The sequence below is a fragment of the Zerene cesonia genome, chromosome 27 (assembly GCF_012273895.1).
Source record: "Zerene cesonia ecotype Mississippi chromosome 27, Zerene_cesonia_1.1, whole genome shotgun sequence".
Lineage (NCBI taxonomy): Eukaryota > Metazoa > Arthropoda > Insecta > Lepidoptera > Pieridae > Zerene > Zerene cesonia.
The window spans coordinates 3,101,076-3,127,099 of record NC_052128.1 but is presented as its reverse complement, the minus strand read 5'-3'; the positions used below and the strand labels follow the sequence as shown (position 1 = coordinate 3,127,099).

The 26,024-nt window shown below is 33.5% G+C and overlaps 1 protein-coding gene across 3 annotated transcripts in view; it reads left to right on the top strand.

The window, feature by feature from the left end:
* Positions 1-26,024, top strand: part of LOC119837490 (transcription factor egl-13) — a 225,806-nt gene that overhangs the window by 153,517 nt on the left and 46,265 nt on the right. For 2 of the 3 annotated variants that reach the window (XM_038363084.1, XM_038363083.1), the window contains exons 2-3: positions 9,189-9,731; positions 23,334-23,478. In XM_038363084.1, the coding sequence (XP_038219012.1) occupies positions 9,193-9,731; positions 23,334-23,478 (684 nt within the window). In that variant the 5' untranslated portion in view covers positions 9,189-9,192. Of the gene's footprint in view, positions 1-9,188; positions 9,732-23,333; positions 23,479-26,024 lie in introns of those variants that run through there. The other variant, XM_038363082.1, reaches the window with a different exon arrangement.

Genomic DNA, 26,024 nt, shown 5'->3' with positions numbered 1-26,024 from the left:
TCCTAAGTCGTGTTCAAGGGACGCCGGTCCGAAATACCCCTGAGATTTGACAATAATTCTCGATAGCTACTCCATTCTACCGCTTTCAATGAATACTGAATTGAGATAGCTCCTTGCATCTTAGACAACCTATTTCAATTTAGATTATTGCTCCGTTGCCGAGTGCATCTTAATATAAACCGAATATTCCTAATAAACATTCGAACACTGAGTTATTGTAAGCAAAAAATGACCTTCGTTACAACATCAATCCGAAACTCCGAGATGAATAATAAAATCGTACAGTGTACTTTATTCATTGACCTTCCCAAAATTAACAGAGATAACGTTTACAAAGAGCGAATTTGAAAGGGGCACTGATTCGCGACTCTTTAATCTTTCATCGAAAACAAAACTTTGGATCGTAACAGGATTGTCTGCCGTTCATTTACTTAGCAAATTATTCTTTGTCGAACGGAAGAGAAGGCTTTGAATCCATTAATTCCCTGATGGGGTCACAAAGAGGTGGTGCGAATTAAAATAATGTATTCTACGACTTCAATAGGGAGCCCTCCGTCCGGTGCCGCTGTTATTACAAGAATAATATATTTAAATCAAAGTCTGCTTTCAGATGAAGATACTTCGCTTTGTGAGCTGTCGAATAAGTGATCACGTACGGTGCCATTAGGATGTGTTTTATGTGCAAATTATAGGCTACCGTTTTTAAACTCGCTCAAATTTCAACGCCGCTGAACAATTTCGGTTCGTTAGAAAAGTTTAGCGCGGTCTCCATTGTGAGTCGGTTTGCATTCACGACTCGTGTTCCCACAAATGAGGTTCAATCTACAATACTTGCGGGTATTTACTAAATCCCTCTACGTGTATCTCTCTTTATTAATTGCAATCCCGACACAGAGACAAACCGTATGCACAAACAGCAAATTAATCCTCACTATCAAAAGGGTTTCGACTGCCCCCTGTTGCCGGATAATTTAGAATATGATCACCCCATCGTCGAATATTTCGAAACAAACATTTCAATGTATTTATTCTGGTGTTTATTTTAAAGCGTAATATGTCGTGTTCCACTTTGATGTCGTGAAATCGCTTCTGTTCTTTATCAGTCACGCAACGATTTATGTCTATTCATTTCGTCATTTAAATTTAGATTTTACTATCTTCTATTTTCGTCTCAGTTTCCTTTGTAATTTGATAGACACTTAGTACTTTTCCAATTTGGGTTGGTGCGTATGAAATTATTGCATATGGTTGGTTGGAGTTTGTTTGTCAGTATGAATGGTTCATTATACGAAGGGATACTTTAAGCGGGGCGCAGATAATATTTGCGATGTTATACCATTGTTTATGATTTGGACAATTGTTTGTGTTTCTCTGTCAAAGGATGTGCACTTGTTTGTTTTATGGGTTGACAGACAAAGGGGAGATGTTGCGAGATAAACTGAGCGCGTTCAATACGCTGAATGGAAGTACCGTCGGTATTTTCTATTTTCCTTAGCTCTGAAAGATTTTCATATTAAGGAAATAATATATCCCCATTCCTGTATGAATAGAGTCTTCAGGTAAAGACTCGGAACAAAATTTCTCTATCGAATGCTTTCCTTTGCGGGCAACTGCGCGGAAATGTAGTGGCATCTTGACTCGAATACCGGTACTTACTTGTATTTTCATGCTCAACTATAAATCCGCCATTTTTATTTCCACTGTTTCATTCACGAGAGTTTTGTGTAGTTTCAAGTGAATCGCATTTGTTTCATAAACATTTTAATAATACCCCATCGTGTTCGAACTGCGCCTGTTGACTCCACAGCGGGTTTCTGATGTGTTAATAACGCCTATTTACGTGATTGTAATCAAAGTAAAGGTTGCCAGTTATTTGCTATTTATTAAACAGGTCTCAGTTGTTGAACGTTTTAAATATCACTAGTGTTACAAACATAAAGTCATTAATTATACATATTGGGATATTAAAAATATTATAGGTGTTAATACAACAAGAAGATGACTTACTAGGCATATAGACACTTGTCTTAAAGTTGTAAATATTAATTGAAATTCCTATATTTTGTGTCATTTTCAAAAGTATTCTGTCTATGAACTATTACGAAAGCAATTGTTATACTTATCCTGTCTAGTGTATGTTATACGTATGTTTTTGGATCGGCGATCGTCTTAACAAGAGAGCCTGATGAATGCATTGTTTCCAGTCCCTTGGCGCATGTAAGAAGTGCGAGGGATAATCGAGCTGGATTGCATTCATTGTTAAATGTCTTAATAATTTACCTGATTGTTTATAATTTTTCGTTTAAATTTTTGGTATGTTTCGAATACTTTTTATAGTGCTTATTTTCAAATTTTATTGAGTAAGTCAGAGCTTTTATCCCTCCATTTAAATGATTATGTTACTTTTAATAATAATTTATCGAAATTCCCCATTTTTTCAATAGATGAATTTATAGGCATTATGATGATGAATTTATACTACTCATAGATATTGATTTTCAAATATTTTGACGTATTATCGTACCTATAAACACAAATTTACTGTTAAATATAAGAAAGTAATTTCAACGGTGATTGATGCATTGTTCCTGGGATATTAACCGTATTGTTTGTGACGTAATCTCTCCCCCCGAACTCCTTGAGGGTGCGTAAGGGAGGTAACTTATATGGATATAGACTATACATGCTCTGAGTACAGTACAATTGGTGAAGGCAGTATGATATAATGTATGGATAAAAACAGTGCACCACAAATAGAATTTATGACAATAGTAAAACAGAGAATATTAAAAGTGTACAGACGACGGCCTTATCGCTATAAGCGATCTCTCCGAGGCAACCCAGGAGAGAGGAATATATCTAAATTAAGGTGGAGGTGCGTTACAAATTACGATAATATTTTTATATAACCTTCTTGCAAAAATAATATCAGTTGGTATCACATATTTTAATGAATTTTTGTTCATTTAAAGATCGGAAAAACAACGCATATTATATAATCAATGTAAAACATTGAAATGTATAAAAAATACATTAGAATACACGCGTGCAGATAGCTTATGTCAAATTTTATTTTATAATATTTTTATCTCTACGAAATGAGATGCAGAAACAAATACTTGCAAACAAACATTAAGTATTTTGCAGCTTAATAAATGTAATAACATTGAATCCATTTCCATAATATTGTAGCTGTCGCTCTCACTGGGTAATTTTCCCCATTGTCAGACACAAGAAAATATTTCCCCTCATATAGCACTGGATAAGCTTTAAACATATAAAATCTAATATATAAAATTCTCGTGTCACAGTTTTCGTTGCCATACTCCTCCCAAACGGCTTGACCGATTCTTATGAAATTTTGTGTGCATATCGGGCATGTTTGAGAATCGGCTAACATCTATTTTTCATACCTCTCAATGATCAGAGTAAGGCAGAACAGCGTTTGCCGGGTGCAGCTAGTAATTTATAAATCACTAATAGTCCGCCGTGGCTTTGTCCGTGGTACATATATATTATATAACGAAACGAAAATGGGAGTACTGAAGCTTTTAATTTGTATTTAAAGCTATTGTTTTTATTTCCATTCTATTATATTTTCTTTCAAAATACAATCCATAAAATATGACACAATATATTATTCGTTCCCAAAAAAATACTATGCGAACTTAATTGGCCTTGTGTTTCTCGACCATTGACTTCATTTGACCTTCGTAGATTTTTACCTAAATTTTGATTTATTATTGTACGAAACCGATACGCAGAGTATTATGTTAGTAAGAACAAAAAATTAACATTTCATAACATGCGTTATTTTTAAAATTGTATAATAAAAGACGAAAGTATATACGTTTACAATATGAGGTTTTATCTATACTAATATTATAAAGCTGAAGAGTTTGTTTGTTTGAACGCACTTATCTCAGAAACTTCTGGTGCTATTTGAAATATTCTATCAGTGTTATATAGCCCATTTATTGTTTACCTATATATGTACCGCGGGCGAAGCCTAGCTTCTTTTCTAAGCTAGTTTACCAATAAGGATAAATCATCTAGAAACATATTATTAACTAAAAATAGCGTTCCAGCTTTTATATATCCTCGTTTCTTAATATCGAGTCATTTCTATGAGATTTGTAATTTGCCGCCGATAATTTTACCCCCGTCTCGTGAATGGAGGCCAATTGTGACTTTTTTGTTCTGCTCTGGCATGTTATTTACCTTGCTTTGATTTCTAAATAAAGAACTCAATTCGAAGTATTGTGGAGGAAAAAGTTATAGAGTCGCTTATTCTTAAAGAATTTAGCAGTATGTTTTATTTATTCTAAGTTTAATCCTACTAATGTTATAAATGCGAAAGTTTGTAAGGATGTGTGTGTGTTTGTTGCTCTTTCACACAAAAACTACTGAACCGATTGCAATGAAATTTGGTACGTAGACAGCTGGACAACTGGAATAACATGCAGGCAACTTTTTATCCCGTTATTCCTACGGGATACGGTCTTACGCGGGTGAAACGGCGGGGCGCAGCTAGTCTTATATAAATTTGTGTGATAGTTACATTGTTTTTATTCAACACTCGCAAAGATGTAAAATACGGTTTTATACATACGTATAAGGAACCGATACACTTATAAATACATTTCATTCCAATAGTTATTAAATCGGTAAATGTACTATAATATTTTCACAATATAAATCTACAAGTAAACACAAGGGCGGTAATCTAAAAGAGACCTTTTATCGCTGTAATTAAATATTTTCTGACAAATTGCCATCTCATAATGGACACAAATGAAATCGCTTTGAAAATCTTTATTTATTCGTATTGTGAATAAACTTATTATAGAATAGAATAATTCAGTTACTGGTCCACGAGAGATTTCTTTTTCCGCTTTTCCCAAGGAAAAGAAATGTTTTCGCCTTTCATTGAATTACAAGCGCCGGAGCATTTTTATATTCCTATATTTCATTGTGCCTCGCCTTAGACACGCTTATGCAAATTAACTGTATTCTTTTATAATGGCTTTTTATGACACTCCGACGACTACATAATTTTCGCAAATGGAAGTGAGTTTATATTTTCAATTGATTTCAAAAACATCGAGTTTTAAAATTTATTGCAATGTTTTAATAATTACATTTCGTTTCTTGTTTATTTGCTAATGTTGAGACACTTCGTCATAAACTTTGATTAACTGGCAAAGGGCAGACTAGGCAAGACCGTATTTATTGTATTTTCCAGTGTCGTAACTCATTTTTGTACTTGCCACATAATTGAAATCTGCATAGATCCATAACATGATGAAGTTTGCTAAATAAACTCCATCATAGCATCGACTATTAATCCACGAGCACCAGTGATTCGTATTTCGTAGGTGCATCTTTAGAAGTTACTCCTCCAAGACGTAGGCAATTTCCTTCAATTAATAGATTTAGATCTCACCTTGCATGTCCATCGCAGTTTCATTTCAGAACGGATGTATATGTCATATAAATTAACGTCATTGGTATTACGGAGATTCGAAGTTTATTGGCAATGTAATGAAGAATATAATTTTTAGGATATTATTATCTGGGCATTGAATTGTTTATAATTTTTGTATAATTTACACGATTTATAACGCCAAAAGCATAAAGGGACTTGTCGTTTTGAACCCTCCTTTTTTTGCGTGGCTACAGACACAGCACGCAAACTTGCGATGCCTTCATTTCAAACGGTTATTAATTCACTATTTATTTTGTTGTAAGTACAAGCAATTTGGGTGAAATGCTCTAAGTTACGATTATATTTAGCATTCATTATTCATTTAAAGATCATCTTCATGAGTTGCAATTCATTAAAAAGAAAGTACAGCATAGAATGTCACATAGAAGATTGTTCACAATAATACAAAAGTCTAATTGCTCCTATATTACCTTCCAACGTATAGACATACCAAAAACTGCAGCATTCACTGGCAGTCTACAAGTCTCACGTCTCAATATATCCATAGTAAACAAAAGCTAATATTTCCGTCCTCAACAAAACAGTTATCCGTTACTTGTTCACCCCGCCCTTCACATCAGCTGTGCCCTATTGCGCTCCCTTGTATTTTTAACTCTCATGTTAAATTGTCAACGACCAGAAGCAATCATTTAAATTCGTTCTAAATTTGAAGATTAGTTCTTTGATGACAGATTTTAGAACATTTTTTGTTTTTAATACAAATTTGACGATAATGTAAGTTTTTGCAATGCTATCTGTTGTGTTTATTATTCACACAATTAAGAAATAGGACTTCGCTATAGTTTCACCTCAAATCCAATTCAAATCCAGTTGAGTTCTCATGATCTTCATGATTCAGCACAAACTCCATATAGAAAATAACAAATACCAATAATGTAAGAAAGTCTATGAGTACTTATGGCAATTTACAAATAATACAAAGCGATTAAAAGACAATCAAATCATTTCCGCAAAACGATTTTCCCGCCTAAAAGCACATTGTTCGAAGCACCGCTTGATGTTATTGTACCCGTAATAGAAAGGAAATTAATAGTTACAACGAACAAACTCATTGGATCACTTGATATAAATCCTGTAGCATTAAAAATAGGGTTCAATATCGAAGAACAAATTGCCGAATATCTTGGTATCAAGGAGTGAACTATTGAGGGAGAGGCAACACAATTGTAAAAGTAAATCCATTTTGACGCGTTTCTCTATTATTGTCAAGTGCAGATTATTCATTTATATTGATTGTAAATTGTAAACTAGCGAATGAAATACGATTATCCGTTTCACGACTGCTTGACTTTAATAGGTTTACTTTTTATTTTTTCATTTGCACTGTTTAGTTTTTTTTTTTTACATTAATCCTGATACATCGAAAGCTTTCTCTACCTATTTTTTTATATTATGAATACAAAATACATGAAATCCTTGGGTGAAAAGTAAATAATATAACTATTGTAAATAATAATATTATGAACTCATTATCTTAAAAGAAGACGAAATTACAATTCTACACTTTCTTCTTTTGAATTTCATTATAAAGACCTTCCTTACCATTTTGCCACAAACAACACCTAATCAACTTTATTTCTAACTCTTGGACAGTCAACATCCATAGATATCTTGATAAAAACCGGTCAAATTTTATAAAAATCGTTCTATAAAGCCCTCCGTTCCGCGTCCCGACGGCTATAACACAATTTCTAGTGTCAGTGTGCTAAAGGACTTGATTACATTATGGTCCCCGTGGCAGCGACTGAAGATGTAAGCATAAATAACTATACCTTCATTGAAATTTCGCTTGTTGAATATAATTGGAATTGTGAACTCCTTCTACTGAACTTCTTAGAAAAGGTGTAGAGGATTTCTATATCCTAAAATTTACTTAATTCGTTATAATAGAAATAATTTTGTGAGAAGTTATATTCTCTCTTATTAACGACTTTTTCAACGATTCTCATTTCGACTGTATTTATTTGTTTGTATTGTTCATGAGTTATATATATTCGTGGGTTTTCACTTTTCAACTATTTGACATGATTCTTTTTGTATTTACTAGGAAATTGTTGTCATTTGGTACCATTTCAGAATGCAGAGTTGTAGCAAAGATCTATTAATAAAAACTTTTTGATATTACTGTATGCAAACTATCTAATTTAAAGGAGTAAGTTACAAAGTCTTTTGATATTCTCGTGGCGTGTCAAAAAAACCGTGTTTTACTCCGATTTGCAGGTTGTTTAATCATTTATATCAGGTTGAAACAGTAAGAAATCATGTAAAAATGTATAATGTTGTTAACCATAATCTATTAAAATATTCCCATACGACCGCTATCAATTCTATGCATTCCCTTATAATGACATGTATCTATATAACAATCATCTTAGAGACGTTATATACCTGTACTATATCAGTGTGTTTGCACAAGAAGGAATTAGCAAGGTACATCTAGCGTCGAGATCGTTTGATTGGCCTGTAGGGTTGTAAGTTGGCCATCATTGCTTGTGTCAACAGCGCTTTCTTGTCTACGTCTGCTTTGAAGTTTTGTTTGAGCTGTTTCGTTAATTAAGTTTGTTGTTACGTCTTCGGATTTGACTGAGCGGTGCATTTCGGATTTCAATCGGTTTTGAGTTGATTTGATTAATGGGGTGAATAAACATTCAGTAATATTGATTGATAATAAATATATTATGTAGATTTGTTTTTCTTCGACATTTTTGTCTTTCATTATGATTCGATATATCGAAGAGAATGGACTATTTTGAAATTATGTGAAAGATACAACCTTCATTTTAATAAAAAATGAAAATTTGGACACCAATAATATTTCAGTTATCATTATTATATATACTGTAGGTTGGTACCTAATGACATATTAGAGATCTACGTATAAACCTTCGCCCAAAATACATCACAGTGTCTCGCAAACACTGTCCTAATCAAATTGGTCTTAACACCAGTGAATAGCAATTAGATGTCGTTAACTGAATCGTCCGTAGTCAAGACAAATATCGGATCGGTCTCCATAAGCAAATCGGATCGCAGGTCGAACTGGTGTCGTCTCGTCAAACGCTTAACTTGTTTCAACTAATTGGGCTCTAACTGTAATTGCACTGGAATTTCGGACTTTATATATATATTGGTAAAATGTTACATAGGTGGTGAAACGGAAATCGTTTTATTTCTTGAAAATATTTTTGTTTTTATACCTTAAAGGAGAGATTCTTAAACAATCCATCCAGTTAAAAGTACCATCCAAAATATTTATGTGGATGAAATAAGAAAGAATTATCAACAATAAGGCAAATATAATGACTTAAATGGCTCGTAAACATATTTAAATATTATTAAGATGTGATGATCGCGTGATGAAAGATAATATGGGAAGAAATGCTCCAATCGTGTTAACGATGGTAAGAGATAATCGTGAAATACCAGTAACACGCTACTTTGTACAGATCTGATGTACTACTTAACAAAGCAGTATTTTTATGAATTGGTGTAATATATTAATTGAATGCTGCTAAATAATTGAGAATAAACATTGACATTGTTTTGTGGTGGATAGGAAAATATTCATGTAACTATATTGTTTATTTGATTGTACGAAAATCATTAAACGTAAATAGGTTCCTAACATTGAAGGAATTGTACATAAATAGCATTGTCTAATAGCAGTTTTCTTCCACAGAAACATGTCATCTAAACGTAAGTCGCCACCGTCGAAACTGCAAGAAGGCGTCGACGTGAAAAAATCCGAAGCCGGCCCCGCCAACCTGGACTTCTCGGACCACCAGGATTCAGACGAGAACGAACACCAGACCTTCTACAAGTTCTCCCCCAGTTCCTCCCCTCACACTTCCATCAGCGAAGAAGACACCGCAACTTACGAGGACGAGAACCCTAGCAAGAAGCAAAGATTCGACCAAACATTAGACATGACAAATAACCTTCTAGTCCCATCGTCGTTCCTCAGTCTGCACCAAGTCAACGATCTTCAAGCGAGAAGACGCGGCTCCTCAGAATGCAGTAGCCCCGGCGCTGAAGCGAAAGTTTTAGGGCTATGCAATAATAACAATTCATTGCTCAACCACAACAGTGCACTGTCGCTCGCGCCTCCTCACAAGCGGTCGATGGATGACGTCTTGAAGAGGTTAACGTCTAAAATGAATAATAGTACGATTAAGGAAGAGAAGAGGCCTACGCCGTCAACCACGCCTGTTAAGCAAAACAAGTAAGTCATTTATAATTTTATTATAATAGATAAGCGATAATGCGGTGATAATAAATAATATTACAAATAATACTAGGAATTACAGTAGTTATGTGTTCGTAACTAAATTAAGCGGGAAGTTTAAGTTTGATTGGGTATCTGGTTCAACACCTTCCTCTATCCGGAAAGCACCCCGCCGATTTATAGTCGATATTAATTCAGTTTTTCATATATCAAGTCCGATTCTCAACTTTTTAGAACACTAATATCTTAATATATATAAATTACGTGTCATGTTGTTTGTCCGCTTCTAAACTACTCAACTGATTTTAATCAAATCTGCACAGTTCGGTTTGATCCAACTCAAAAGATAGGATAGTTATTATTGTTTCAGTAACGATATATATAATATAAAATAATCGCAGTTCTTAATATACTTTGAAGGTATTGTATCTTTATTCGAAATGGTTACAAGATATGAAAAAATTAGATTATGTATCCATTGGACGGGTCCATAGCATTGCAAATATCAGTCTTTAACATTCCACTGCAATTTAATTAACAATATAATACAAGTAATTATTATTTGTCGCCGTCTAATTACTTTCTATCACTGAACAAATACATTTTAACCTGAGATAATCTCTAGCCAGCTATTATTGGCAATTTCCGATATAATTCATTAAGAATGTTTTGTTTAGCATTTATCATACAACACGGAAGCTTCCACAGATAATAAAGTGTATTATGCGTGTCATTGACGATAAATCAATGTTATTTTGTTACCTAAACGACTGAAGAAATCTATTATTTTATTACTTCGTTCCAGATATTTCTATTAATTGTTTAAAAATACGCTTGTTTTTATTGTTGAGTAAATAATAAATATCTAACATAAGAATCAAGAATAGTGCTGAATAATATTACTGGTGCTATGTGCTTTTTTAGGAAAATACCATTAACATTTGCGTAGACCATTTAAAAATATAGCCATAATAAAAAAGATAATGTATCATTGTACAGTGCTAAATAGAAACCTGAATGTCGTCGAAACCATTACAAGTAACTGATGTAATGGTTTATTTATATTTTAATCGCCGTTTTACTGTTTCCTACTTTAGTACGAGAATAAAGAGTTTACATACATAGTGGGGTTTTAATTGGGCGTGTAAAGGCTCATTAAAAACAATGTTAAGTGGACCACCAACCGTTAACCGCTGTATGTAACAGGCCCTTTATTGGCGGCTGATGGTTTTACTCGTTTATCAATTTATTTGGTCATTATTTTAATAGACCGCCTCCTTGTTGGTTTACCGCGGACAAAATAGCTAAAGAAAGGTTAGCTTTGTTCCTTTTTAAACCGAAATTCTCAAAAACGAAGAAAGTCTTATCCATTCGACTTTTTTTTTTGTAGTACTAGATAACTCCATAGATTTTCAATCGTTCGATAGAAAATTGTTGTAATTTGGACCCATTTTAGAATCTGGAGAAAAACCTCTCCCCTAGGGACGTCGGTAGCCTGTTTTGTAGAAATGGTTTCTACACATGATTGATGAAATTATTTTACAGTTACTATAAATTCGAAAGCTTGTCAGTAAGAAGAAATGCTTCAGAATTTGTTCACTTCGTCTTATGTAAAACATAAAATTTTGTTGTATGTTATGTGTACTTTGATTAAAATATTTTCATCCGTATAAAATACGTTGAATAATTATTTGAATACATTTATAGTAATCTTGAAAGACTATTTATTTAGTTCTGCATTTCCTTCACAAATCTATCCTCTTTCATAAAAATAATAATATCTAATAAACTTAACGCTGTTTATTATAATAGAGGAACTACCTATAGATCAAGCAATTATATTCCCAACCAAAATTGCATGAGCTGCATGTATCTATTGACTCGATCGAACGATCATAAATTATGAAGGCGGGATGTATTATCGGAGCTCATCTCATACTGGTCAAGTGCACAATAAAATTAGATGCAGATAATTTAATAATAGAGGTGATAAAAGATAAAAGGTGGAGGTTATGTCAAGCAATCTATGTCAATATTTGTCTGGTATTATCGCTTGTGAATAATTTTGTTATGACGGATGTCACTATGAGATACATTGTTCGTAATCTCTTATTAAGTTTGCAAACATTTTATATTGTTAGGTTTAAGATAAGTTTCGTTACCATTAGCGTTATTAGTAAATTGTAGTTAGGGCGAATTTTTCATATTGTGTGTTTCATAGCGGACTTTTATCTAACGAAGCTCTTACTTGATTTTTTTAGAAAAGCATAAAAATGTCGTTTGTTCTAAATACGATATTATAACAATTACAATTTACTATTTGCAAAATGATAATGGTACGCTATAACTGTTTTAAATAGATTTAAAATCTTATAAAAGAGTTGAATATCGTGTATTATGAAAAAGAAAACCGTGAAAGTACAGTTAGCACAAAAATAGTGATTAAATCAAGAACCGGTGCGGGGTCTCGTAAACAAAGCAGTTCCACGAACTCGAGAGTAATATTAAGACGAATGTACAGCTATTGTCCCTCGGCCACTAATTAAACGTAGTGTTAATTGCCCCGAGAATTAAGATGTTGGCCCGTAATGTGTAGCAATCCATCTGTATTAAAGCTCTGAGCGGTTTTGTGTGGGGAAAGATATAAGCGGTAGAGGTTTGTAAAATTTCGTAAAAATAGTTCATAGATACATTAGTACGAGCAAACTGCGCCTGACCGACGTTTGGGGGAAGTAAGTTGTAAGCAAATGTTACAGGTTACAACTTCGGCAGGCTACAATCGCGAGATTGAATCTAATTTTACAATCTTACTGCTACATATGTCTCTATAATAACAAGTCTATACTTTTATTTTTTACCATTATTTACCCACCTACAACCCGATTTACTTTCGTATTCTTCTACCCAATTCCTTTTTTTAGGGCATCTAAAGGGTAACCGGGACCGTATTACTGTGAGTTTGCTGTCTGTTCATTTGCCAGTTTCTCTGTCATCAGGCTGTATTTCTTGAACCGTAGGTACTATACTGCTAAAATTTTTTGAGGTGACGTATTCTTGTTGCCGCTGTAACGAGAAGTAATAAAATTTGAGGTTAAGCAACCATAGGCACGGCCACTAATTGGATGGGTGACCAACTTCTTGCAGTGGCTATTTAGCCTTTTTGTACGGATCCCTTGGTATCGCTAGTCAAACGAAACAATTTCAATCGCTTCCGTCTATCTTATAAGCCACCTCATATTGAACTAGGAACAATAGGCATAACCATCATTTGTACAACTATACATTTCGTAAGCACAATGCACCTCGTATTATAAATCGCTGCCGACATTCGTTACATTTAATGCTTATTTTTATTATGAATGATGGTTCTATCAGCTACCTAGACTTTCTATGAAAAGTCCGTTGAACATTTAAACGATATTTGAAATTGTTCTCAATAAATCATTGACACATACTGTATAGGTAATATAATAACTAATTAATTATATCGTGTACGAACTGAACATTGTTGTAAGTAATAAACCTGTCTCGCATTACGGTAAATCATATAAAATAATTAGAATGTGGTAGTCGAGCACGCTTCGGCACGAATTGGGCCAGCTCGCAATGGAGAAGTACCACACCCCCACAGAAGACCGTCGTGTTTCGTACTGTGAGTGAGGCAGCTGGAAGCCCGTATCCTTTTCCTCATCCTACCCAGTCAATTCCTTCTTTCCAGTCGTCAACCCTTTCTTACCATTTTCCGCTTTAAAGCGAGCAGCGCATTCGTAGTTGCACTACCTAAGCAAATGTTCATGGGTTAACGAAAGAGTGAGGCGAACCACCAGCTCAGCTGCCGCCTATGACATAAAAAAATCAATTGTTCAGAACGCGTCGTGGTTTTTCTGCATTGCCGCATAGCGTTTTGGCCAAATACGTGTCAGCCACGACACGAATTACGCTATTTAGACTTTCTATGAGTGTTACAACACATCGATCGTTTGCATAAGAACCATAACACGAATTTTAACATTTTCAGGTGTTGACCATAAATTAAACAGTACTAACCTACGCAACGTATTTTCAGGACTAATTATTTATACCAATTTTGCAATTACATATGCTAAAATTTTAAACATTATAAAATACGAATAATTTTAAACTAACTAGCTTCGCCCGCGGTTTCACCCGCGTAAGTCCGTATCCCGTAGGAATATCGGAATAAAAAGTAGCCTATATGTTATTCCAGTTGTCTAGCTGTGTACGTATCAAATTTCATTGCAATCGGTTCAGTAGTTTTTGCGAGAAAGAGTAACAAACAGACACACATCCTTACAAATTTTCGCATTTATAATATTAGTAGGATAGTAGGATAGTATTAGAAGTAGGATTTTCAAGACTAATAATTTATACAAATTTTATAATTACATTTACTACAATTTAAAACATCATACAATACGAGTAATTATAAACTAATAGAAGCGGTACAAATTATATCGTAATATGTAAATTACGCGAAACAATGAATCAAAGTTCATTAAAAACGAATGGGATGAGTTGCGAAAATGTAATTATCGAGTAATTATAAGTGTGTTCGTCTATTGAATCAAACGAAAGTCGTTATAAATAGTTGCACCACGTTAAGATGTCAAGGATGTTTCGATTTAATTCAATAAAAAATTATAGGATTTTATGCAAGAGCAATTTTTGCAGAGGAAATCGAGGTGGGTACATATAATTTTATTACTAAGGCATTAACGTATATCTTATTGAAACCCCTTAATTATCATTATATTTGGGCTAGTTGACTCAAACATCCACCATTTCTGGTAGTTAGCATACTTCGATCGCTATTATGACACATAAATGTTTCCTGAAAAAAGAAAAGATATAATTTAGAAATTAAAAACTTTTCAACGGATTTTAAACGCGATTTATTCATTATATTATTAACCCGACGTTTCGAACACTTTACAGCGAGCGTGGTCACGGGGAGACTGACCACGCTCGCTGTAAAGTGTTCGAAACGTCGGGTTAATAATATAATGAATAAATCGCGTTTAAAATCCGTTGAAAAGTTTTTAATTTCTAAATGTATAATACTCGCGTGAAACCAAACACAAGAAGATATAATTTACGTATATATATATATATATATATATATATATATATATATATATATATATATATATATATATATATATATATAAAGATTTTTGATGGCACTAAAAAAAATTATAATCACATTCCAAATAATGCACTTGCATATTAATACTACTAATATTATTAATGTGAAAGTAACTAATTCATGCCGTAACCACATAATCCGCACATACAAAAGCTTTTATCCAGAAAATCCAAAAAGTGTGGAACTATGCGAGATAAACACGGATAGTCCAGAAATAAAATTCTTGATGGAATATGTACTTAAAATTATTTCCATTATGATTTACCACACATTTACACAAACATTTATCTTTAAACAACATGCATATGTTGTCACGCGTATTTTCTCGTGTAACAATTGACAAGGTCCACTCAGCTATACAATAACTCCTTATTCTATTACATACAAAGTATTCAGCATGCGACAATGCCTTTTGTAAACTTATTGTCCATTCGTATGTTTATGTTTATTGAATGTTTATTGTTTTGTCTTATAATTTTGCAATAACGTACTGAGGTGTGTTAAATTTAATATTAGCGTGTATTCATGTTTGTTTCAATGGCCTTAAGAACACTTTATTATCCGGTTTTTCCTTTATTTCAATGGATAAATAGATGAAGTGAAGAAAGTTAACGAGTGCAGATAAAAAAGATTGGCCTTAAATTTATTTCCTCAGGAAAAACCCTTTGAAATATCACCTTGTATTTTGACACATAAAAACGAAGCTACATAATGTTTTCGATACTTGCTACAATTACAGTTTTTATAGATATATATGAGCTTATATATAGCTAGTGATTGCCAACATAATCGTATTTTGGACCACAGCCGTATCACAGCAAAATAATCCCGCAGTTTACATCGCAAAAGCATAGTTTGTCGCTTTCCCGCCTTGATCATTTGAAATTGGAATGCAACGTTAAGCGCAACCAGTGATTGGCTCATACAATATTCAGGGCGGCCAATCGCAGCGGCGCTGTGTTACCAGTGCATCAAAAATTCTATCTGAATATACCGATGTGGCGAGCACTAAAAATGATAATACCAACGTGGCCATACAATTTCAAATGAAGAATTCATACAACACTCGCCTTTCCATTTGGTATGTATTTTTATTGAACTGTATTGAGTCCAGTCCATTTTATTTATTGGTGCAATACGTACGTTTATGAGGCGATTACACTAAAACGTCTTTTATTAGATGACCGAAACTTTGTGTCCATTAAAATGGAGATAAATACGTGTGTTTGGTAATAAGTTGTGTGTAACCACTTGTTTTTAAGGTGGAGTTCACGCGTTGCCTGCCACTTTAATCTTTAACGTATGGCAATATTAACAGTTTAAAAGAAACAAAAGAACTTTTAAGAATAAGACATGAGGTGCATGCTACGAACCGGTATTTTTCGCTTCGTTGGTTTAGATTAATCGAATGTAGTTGAGATGACTATTTTATGTTTTTAAACACAGTTAAAAGTAACTCTATCTATTTCTTCATTTATAAAAAAAGTCCATATGAAATTATCCATACAATCAATACGAAAAATATATAAGAAAAGTAACGTGAAGTAGTATCTACGTATGTATAAAAGTTCAATAGCTCAAAGGAAAACATCGATAATTTTTCCCCCAGCATTTGACCTTAACCTGATTTAAAATGCTATCAGGCTTGGAAGGCACCTTACGGCAGCTCAATAAAACGCAATAGCATGACGGACGGCGGCGACGACCTTTAAAATAATAATGTGCATTGTTGACGAACGATTCGTATGGATAAGACTGAATTTTCTTTTACTTATTCGTATAATATGCTCTTATTTGATATTATTGTTACAGCTACGTGTAAAGAATTTTCTTGTAAAAGTTATTTTTGCTCATTTATATCAGCTTATAATTTATGCTAATTTAGTTCTGAAATAGATTATGTAAATTGGTGTGCGTAAGTCTTCAATTAAGGTCATCATTCGTATGAAATAAATTCAGAAGTTATTTTACTAGGCATACTATTTTACTATAAAAATCTAATCGATCTTAATTATTAACATTAGCTACTTGTTACACTAGATTTAATAATAAAAAATGAATGTTATCTGACTTTTCTTATCAATTGCTAACCTTTGTTTAGTCTTTCTATGGGAAATTTATAAAATGCTCAGCGCTAAATTATTATAGAATCGCCTACATTTGAAACATTTACATTATTTTAAAGCCTGTCCACACAATGCCAACAAACCTGTCGCGAGGGGTAAACAAGACGAATAACCCCAACGTCTCTACGTTGTCTCGCGTTAAGGGATTTTTTATTGTTGGCAACAAATTGTGTTGGTGTGCGGCGACCCTTACATTCTTTATGCATCATGATGTATGTACCTCCCGTTTAAATATGCTATTTAAACTTCAATGGCACTGAATAATGGAAAGCGTCTTGAACGACGCGCTTAATTGTTCTCATTGTTGTTAGACACTGCAAACTTATATGATAGTTGCTGATGTTTTAAATGTTTCATGTGCACTAACCTTAAATAATATACCATCTTTATGTGGGAGTCGATCACGCTACGAACCAAATTGGGCCAGCCCGCACTGTGAAAGTACCACACACACCCCAACAGAAAATCGGCATGAAATAGTAGCATGCTGTGTTCGGTAATAGGGGAGGCGGCGGCCCGTTTCCTTTTTTTCGCCCTTTCCAGTCCAGTTCCCTTTCCCTATCCCTTTCGGAATGCGCAGAGGTCATACTCTGCGAATGTTCATAGGCGGTGGTGATCGCTTACTATCAGGCGAAGCTTCATCTCAATTACCCTCTTATAACCTAAAAAGTGTAAACCCTGTAGATACATTCAATGTTACATATACATAATACATAAATATTAGGAAAATTATTATAACCGTTTAATAGCGCACCTCAATTAACATGTACAATCATATTTTCAAAACCATAACGTAAAAACGAAACCAGTGAAGTTCATAAAAGAAAGAAAACTCAACAATACTAATTGCGGTTAAAATGCTGTAACAATTTACATTGAGCCATCGTCTACCACAGAGACAAAAGCAAAATAATAGCGAGTGTAAAAATAACGAAGCGGATCACAAACGTAATTCCATTCAATTACATCATTCACAAAGCTCATTATCGTATCCGAACAATCTCGTAATAATTATAATATCGACAAAAGCAAATTAATGCCATTCGACGTAATTAAAAAATCAAAGAAGCCCTACAAGCACAGGCCCCTCAAAGGTGAAATTATTGGGGAAAAAACTGAGATTAAAAGAATGATTTTTTTCAGACATGTTTCACAATTACTCGTCAGATGGGCATGACGCCAAGATATTGGGCGAAGTTTGGAGGTATCGAACTTTGTACAGGATGCTTTGAAGAATTTGAAATTTGTTAATGTATAAAATATTTCGTCGCGAGTTTTATGTAATGCTGCCGTATACTGTGATTAAAACTATATCAAGAAAGATTTTTCAATGTTGTTACTACGTAATATATAGATTGATATTTTTTTATGAATGAGTCTTTCTTTGGGATATGGATAAATTAACTCCTTTTATTTACTGATTGATTTGTATACAACGTTATATGGGTAGGTGGTAGTAGTAGGTATTGATACCTGTTATTTATATTTCATCAAATAAAAGTTATTTTGTTATGTGATGTGAAATTATTATTTTATAATATTGGTACCGTTTAAGATGATTCATGTGTTATCTATACTATCTGTACTAATATTATATAGCTGAAGAGTTTGTTTGTTTCTTTGTTTGAACGCGCTAATCTCAGGAACTACTGGTCCAAAAAAAATTCTTACAGTTTTAGATAGTCCATTTATTGAGGAAGGCATTAGGCTATATATGTACCACGGGCGAAGCCGGGGCGGCCGCTAGTAAAGGATAAAAGAAAAACAGTATATTCTTACAAACACGCTGTATTACGTCAAAATCTATCGCGTCATGTTGTATCCATTTTAATGACGTCACTCCCATCGCCAACCCTTCAAATTCCTTGAGGGTTGTAGCTACGTGCGAATTTCTTTTGTTTTTCACATACAAAATACCTGTGCGACGTAGAAAATACTTACGTACCGTATATTTCAAAGATATATTTGCTTATTTTATTCAGTTATTGCCTTTTTAACCGATGTTCCCAAAAGGTGGGTCTCAATTAAGCTGTAATTTTGTTTGTTTGGTTTGTTGCTAGATAGCTTTATAGCAGACTTGTGGCGCCCCGCGGTTTCACCCGCGTAAATCCGTATATAAGGAATGTCGGGATAAAAATTGCCTATATGTTATTCCAGTTGTTCAGCTATCTACGTACCAAATTTTATTGCAATTGGTTCAGTGGTGTTTGCGTGAAAGAGCAACAAACACACACACATCCTTACAAACTTTCGCATTCATAATATTAGTAGAATAAGTAGAATTTACGTTATTCTTTTTGTGTTTGATAGTAAATTGTTAGAGAATAGAAAAAATTTGATCACAAGGCGGGATTCGAATCGAGATATAATATTAGATTTTATTTAAATACGGGTTACATTGTTATCTTGATTAAGTAAAAATTGAATAGCGCTAAACCGAAAAGCAGATAGTAACAGCATTCGGCAGAGAAAGAATTTTTGAAATCGGTCCAGTACAAGTCCTGAGATTACCAACAACGTCACAAAATGTCATATCTTAATATATAAAATCCGGTGTCATGGTGTTCCCAATGAACTCTTCACAAACTCATCCAATTTCAGTATTTTCTTGTGTTTGATTTCACGCGAGTATTATACATTTAGAAATTAAAAACTTTTTAACGGATTTTAAACGCGATTTATTCATTATATTATTAACCCGACGTTTCGAACACTTTACAGCGAGCGTGGTCACGGGGATACTGGAGAGATCATACGATTTTAATGAAATTTGGCATATTATGTGTAATTTGGTCCAACTTAAGATAAATGATAGTTTTCTATATATAGATCACTCAGCCACAGCAACGCGTGGCCGGGAATGCTAGTTTTTATAATATTATACATCTGCACCATATGATAACTATGGCACGAGCTTTAAATGAAGTGCTTTCATAGATAAGAAATATTTTTTTAGGACTCTATTTATTATATAGTAAGTAGAAATAAGATACACTAAAAACTAATAGCATATTAAAGACGAACAAATTGACACCAAACGAAATAAAACTGCATTCAAAAACCACGTCAAATGCATCAAATTTATGCAACAATGAAAACGTAAAGCAGCATCAACGCTACCGGTAGAACGGGAATACAACAAAAGTTATTTATTTGCAGGCAATAAATCAAGCGGAGCCCGAACAGGAAAAATAATACAGGCTCTGTGCGGTTGTTACTCTGTGACGGCCAACCGATAATTTCGTGAGCTTCTGTAATAAGATTTATAAGACGTCTTTGAGATAATGCGAAATATTAAAATTGAAAAAAATCTTACATACTTTTGAATCTTAATTCTTTTCTGGAAACAGGGCACATAAACACTTGTAACACCTCTAGTGTTGCAAGTGTTCATGGGCGGTGGTGACCACTTAACATCAGGTGGCCCACCTGCTCCTTTGCTTGCTCTGCCAAAAAAAAAAACAAACTTACGACAAGGTCCCTGGGAGGGAGTTATAATATTTATATTGTTTTAGACACTGAAATAAGACCTAGTAACAATTTCCCATCAAACAAAAAATAAACTAGTTAATCAGTTGACAACCCACGAAGTTATTAAGTAACCAAAAAAACCAAACAAATATTTAGTATTTTCTTGTGTTTGGTTTTACGCGAGTATTACACGTTTAGAAATTAAAGACTTATTGACAGATTTTAAAAGCGATTTTCGCGTGGTCACGGGGAGTGTCCCCGTGTTGCTGTAAAGTGTTCGAAACACGAACGGGGTTAATATTTTTTTTTTATATAGTTATTTAATTTCTAAACAAATATTTAGTCAAATCTTAAACCTCTTTCGGTTATAGTGATCATTAGCTGAGAATGATATGAATAATATAATAATTATTGTCAATCCAGCGCAGTTTACCTGAATAGATTAATTTGGTACATTTGCTTTGCAGTGTTTTCTGCGTTTTATCATATTTGAACTTCCGAATACTTGATTGATAATTTATAATTCTAATTCTACTAATATTATAAATCCTATCCTACTAATATTATAAATGCGAAAGTTTGTAAGTATGTGTGTTTGTTACTCTTTCACGCAAAAACTACTTAGCCGATTGCAATGAAATTTGGCACGTAGATAGTTGGACCACTGGAATAACATATTGACAACTTTTCATCCTGATATTCCTACGGGATACGGACTTACGCGGGTGAAACCGCGGGGCGCAGCTAGTATTTGTATAAAAATCCATTTCACGAGCCAACACAACCTTCTACGAAATAAATCTTGACTCTTTATGTAGGAGACACTATTATACCACATCTTACCTTAAACATACATTAAAACACCTAATCCACTGACTCCTAACCAAAACTTTCATCAAAACATTCAACTATTTGGTTTAACTCAACCATCAATGTACGCCAATGTTCACTGCACTCATATAGGCACAATGACAGTTAAAAAAAGAACGTTAAACAATTCCAGGTCAAAATTACAATAGCAACTTTCACATAATTACCAATGACTGGTCGGAACGGCCGCTATAATGAGAGCTAATTAAGGTGTTTTCTGTCAAAATGTATCAGCCCTTTGATAAATGGGTGTCAAAAGTGGAGCATTTTTGGCCCAGCGCGATATGAAAGTTGCCGATTTAACAACTTTACATGGGCACGATTTGGTTTTTGCAAATTGTGTTTCCGAGAATTATTACGTGCTTGCATGTAATTATGTGTATGAAATACATATTTCGTAGATGGAAGCTTACTTTCTGTGTTTTGGGAATTATAGCATTGATTTTACTACAAATTTATCAAAGGAAATATTTTAAAGCAATCAAATTCATTGTCCTTCGTTGATTGATCAAGATGACATGACTAAAAATTCTATCAAAAACTTAGTGTTTCCATATTTACAGATATCACTTGACGTTGACAATAAACGAATATATATAATAAACAAAAACATATAATACCGATTGAATACCTATTGAATTGATAATAATAAAGCATTTGAAGCAACAATTATTAATAATTTAATGCACATATATAATTTTGCTAATTGTTTAAAAAAAAAAAAAATCGAAACAAAGTAATTCAGAAAACCACTAAACAATTGTTGCAAAACGGTGTGAAAAATTGACTGTAGCATAGTTCAAAATTTAATGTGATAGAATAGAATGGAAACTGTCTTTTTAGACCAATATAAGTCCAATTTTTAGTAACAACTTCCTCACAACTTACTATATCACTATACGACTATCCTCCTTCTATAGCTTATATAACTACAGTTCATATAGTGTGATTTTCTCATATAAAGCAGTGCCGTAAAGTGCACTATCCAGCATCGTTAAAAGAAACATGATCCGCAGCGTGGAGTACCGCTAGTATCATGGCGTCTTGAACGGAGCCCGGACGAAACATTAATAATTCAGTTCCGGCCTCCGATGCATTCGTTTGTGTTGCCGGCGGCTCCGCTACTATGGAAACCCGTTGTGTGTTCGAGTTAAGTTGCGTTCGAGTTAATTGTGAGCAAATATATCGAGGAAGTGTGAAACTAGAGGAACTGTGATTTTATATACTCATGTCTTATGAATAGAACATGTTTTAATAAAAACTCTTTGACAACAAATTCGGTTGTGCTGTTTTTGTAAATAATTACATAGTTCTTTCGAAATCATTAAATATATTTTATGTCAATTATCAGACTTAAAACTCCTACTCCAATGAAGATATCTCGTAAAATTATTATATCCGTGTATAAGCTCCGAACAACCACAAGCAGAAGGAAAACAAATTATCTGTAAAATACTGAGATTTAAACAACGACCAAAATCTTAATTACTTCATGCCCACTCACCTATAAACTTCATATAACATTTCTTTAGCTTATATCTTGTCCTGAAATGAGACACCTACTAAATAATCTTAAAAACAAATCGAGTTCGAGTTCCTATAGTAAGCGCGCTTCCGCAACGCTGTAGCGCAAAGTTTCGTGTAATAACAACCTTTGTTAGTTGTCAACATGTATGTACGCTCTACTCTAGCCTGGGAAACTGAGATATGAATAATTCAACTTTAGTTTTCCGAACTGTGCTGGATAACTCAAATATTATAACGTTATATATATATGGGTGTTTTATACGTTAGGTATCTTTTTTAGGTTAGCGAATTTACCTACTGTAAAGTAAATGTGATAATATTATTTATCTGTGGTAATATTACAAATAAATGTGAAAAAAAATTGTCCGAATCTCCCCCTAGTTTCATGTAAAAACAAAAAAGTTACATCAGATCATTCATTCGTTCATTCATTCGCAGCGATCGACGCGGTGTGCTCGACGCGGCAGCCCTGCAAGCTATGGCTGGAGAGAGCGTGCTAGAAAAGGAACGGCAGCTCTCTGAGATGATCCTGCAGCTCCAAATGGTGCGAGAACAGTTGCTGGCGCAGCAAGAGCATTCCAAGGTAAGTGGGAGTGATGTGTGATGGGTGGGATGAGTGTTGATGCCGGTGAACGAGTGAATGAAACGTATTTTTAAAAATCATATTAATGTAATTTTTGGATAAATATGAGTAATGTTTTTTTGGATATTTAGAGACATCATTGATCTATTTTAAATTAATTACATTATTAATTTAATATGAAACATGTACTTTAAATTATGTTTTTATTCGCGATTATTGTACTTAGTACACCTTTATTGCTCAAGTATAATGATATACGTATATTAACATAAATCTTTTGGTAACATGTCTCGTTATTTATTTAATGTTATAATACTAAAATTACCTATCACATACAAATGAACTACAGGTGGATAAATTATTACGATACTTACATAACTCGAGTTTCATTATCCGGAGCAAATAAATTGATTTATTAATTGGACTGCAAATGTCTATACAAATACGTAATCTACTAAGACGAAAAAATAAATGTAGAATGAAAAAAATAACGCTAATTCAATATATTGTTCTGATGCAATCCAATATAAATCTGAAACAGCTCGAGGATCCTTCAGCGCGCAAGTTTAAATAAAATTTAGTTACAAAACAGAGTTAAATCGGATTTTAACCGGCGAATTAAGTACAACGGAGTAGACCCTCTTAAAGTTCGCCGTATTCTCTGGGAATCGACGGCACGGAATCCACTATCGAAATAAAACCAAGGAAATTCAATGCTCAATGTTCGTTTTTATCTGTTTCGATGTACAGATTTATTCAGTATTTTCTGTTTTTTTTTTTTTTTTTTTGCACTGTGGGTGATTTTCGATATTGTATTGTAATGAATAGGCGTCCATATTTTGAGATCTGCATTTAGATTTTGGAGAAAAATGTTATCAGTGATGGGTTAATTAAAAGTAAAAGATGGATTTGAAATATCAAGTGGGTACAATGTCTCTGACTATTTAGATATGTTCACTATCATGCTTAAAATTACGATAAATAAACTCGTTTTGGATTCATTGATCAAATCGTTTTAAAAGAAACAAAATTAACATAAAGTAGGTACCGTTAGTAGTAAATAATTATTTTGCTCGATGATAGTTTTAAAAGCCTTTAAATAAAAACTAAATACGATAAACTTTCTCACAAAATTAACTCCTGGCTTCCTTAAAAATATCTCATATTAGTCCTGTTACGTGTCTATTATTTATCTCTAACTGTGCAATAAAAGGAAATCTTTTGAAAGGGCACTTCAAAGAATGGCGTAGTGGCTCGATTTACATACGATTTCTTATGGGCTAAGAAAGGGTGAGGTCCTTCCTTTGTGCGTGACCTTGCATAGTAAATATCGTCTGGACAGGGGACAAATATCACTCCAATTGAAGTATTGTTGACATTTATACCAAATTAAACATTTATTACATTGATTTAAAATTCATTTTTCCTTAATCGGTGATTTACAATCATTTAACGAGTAAATTAAGAAAGAAATATACATAGTACTGATAAAATTAATGACTGGTTTTTTATCATTTAAATTGCCTTTCGTTTGTTATCTTAATTTAGATTTTGGGTATTCTTACAACAGTTTCACAAATTAATGCGCTACAAAGAAATTAATATCATAAATAGTGGAATATCTAAACAAGACTATTAATATGAGAAAGCTGGCAGCTAAGCTAGTTTTATATCGGAGGAAACCACATGGCTAAAACGAAGTAACTACAATTAAACACAAAAATGCTGAGTCACTAGAACGTATGAAATAATAAAAAGAAACTTATTAACGTCTCAATTTTAAATCATCAATGTACACACATCAATTATATATTAATTACGCGTTCGCATTAGTGAAAAAAAAAAATCATAAATCCTCTGCAATACGCCTATTGAAAACTCATATCATAAAAAGCTTACAAAAACACGATTGCAAATAGCGCTATTCATTGTACGAGCATTGAACGTACAATTTGTCTTTAATTTCGATTGAAAGATACAATGGTGAAAACCCTTTCATCTCAAATCAGTAGCTGTAGGGCTGCCAATAACTAAGTATCGTTGAATTAGTTATTGCGACTTGTTTCGTCAGTTTGTAAGTTGCGATCACTATCAAGCAATCTTTGATTTCGTCAGACCACTCATAACGAATTTGTTTATTTTTTAAATCCTAGATAGTATTAAATAGTCACCACTATCTGTTAAAATGCTAACAAAGTAATAAAACATATAGTTTAATGTATATATTTTCCTAAGTATAATCCACAATATTATACAAAGAATTTAAACAAATATGTTTCACTAGCTGCGCCCGGCGGTTTCATCCGCGTAAGTCCATATCCCGCAGGAATATCGGGATAAAAAGTTGCTTATATGTTATTCCAGTTATCGAACTATCTATGTACCAAATTACATTGCAATCGGTTCAGTAGTTTTTGCGTGAAAGAGCAACAAACACAAACACATCCTTACAAACTTTCGTATTTATAATATTAGTAGGAAGTAGGATTTTAAATAAAACATCCGAATTCTGGCAGCCCTACTAACGGTACCGATTGAAGAGGTCC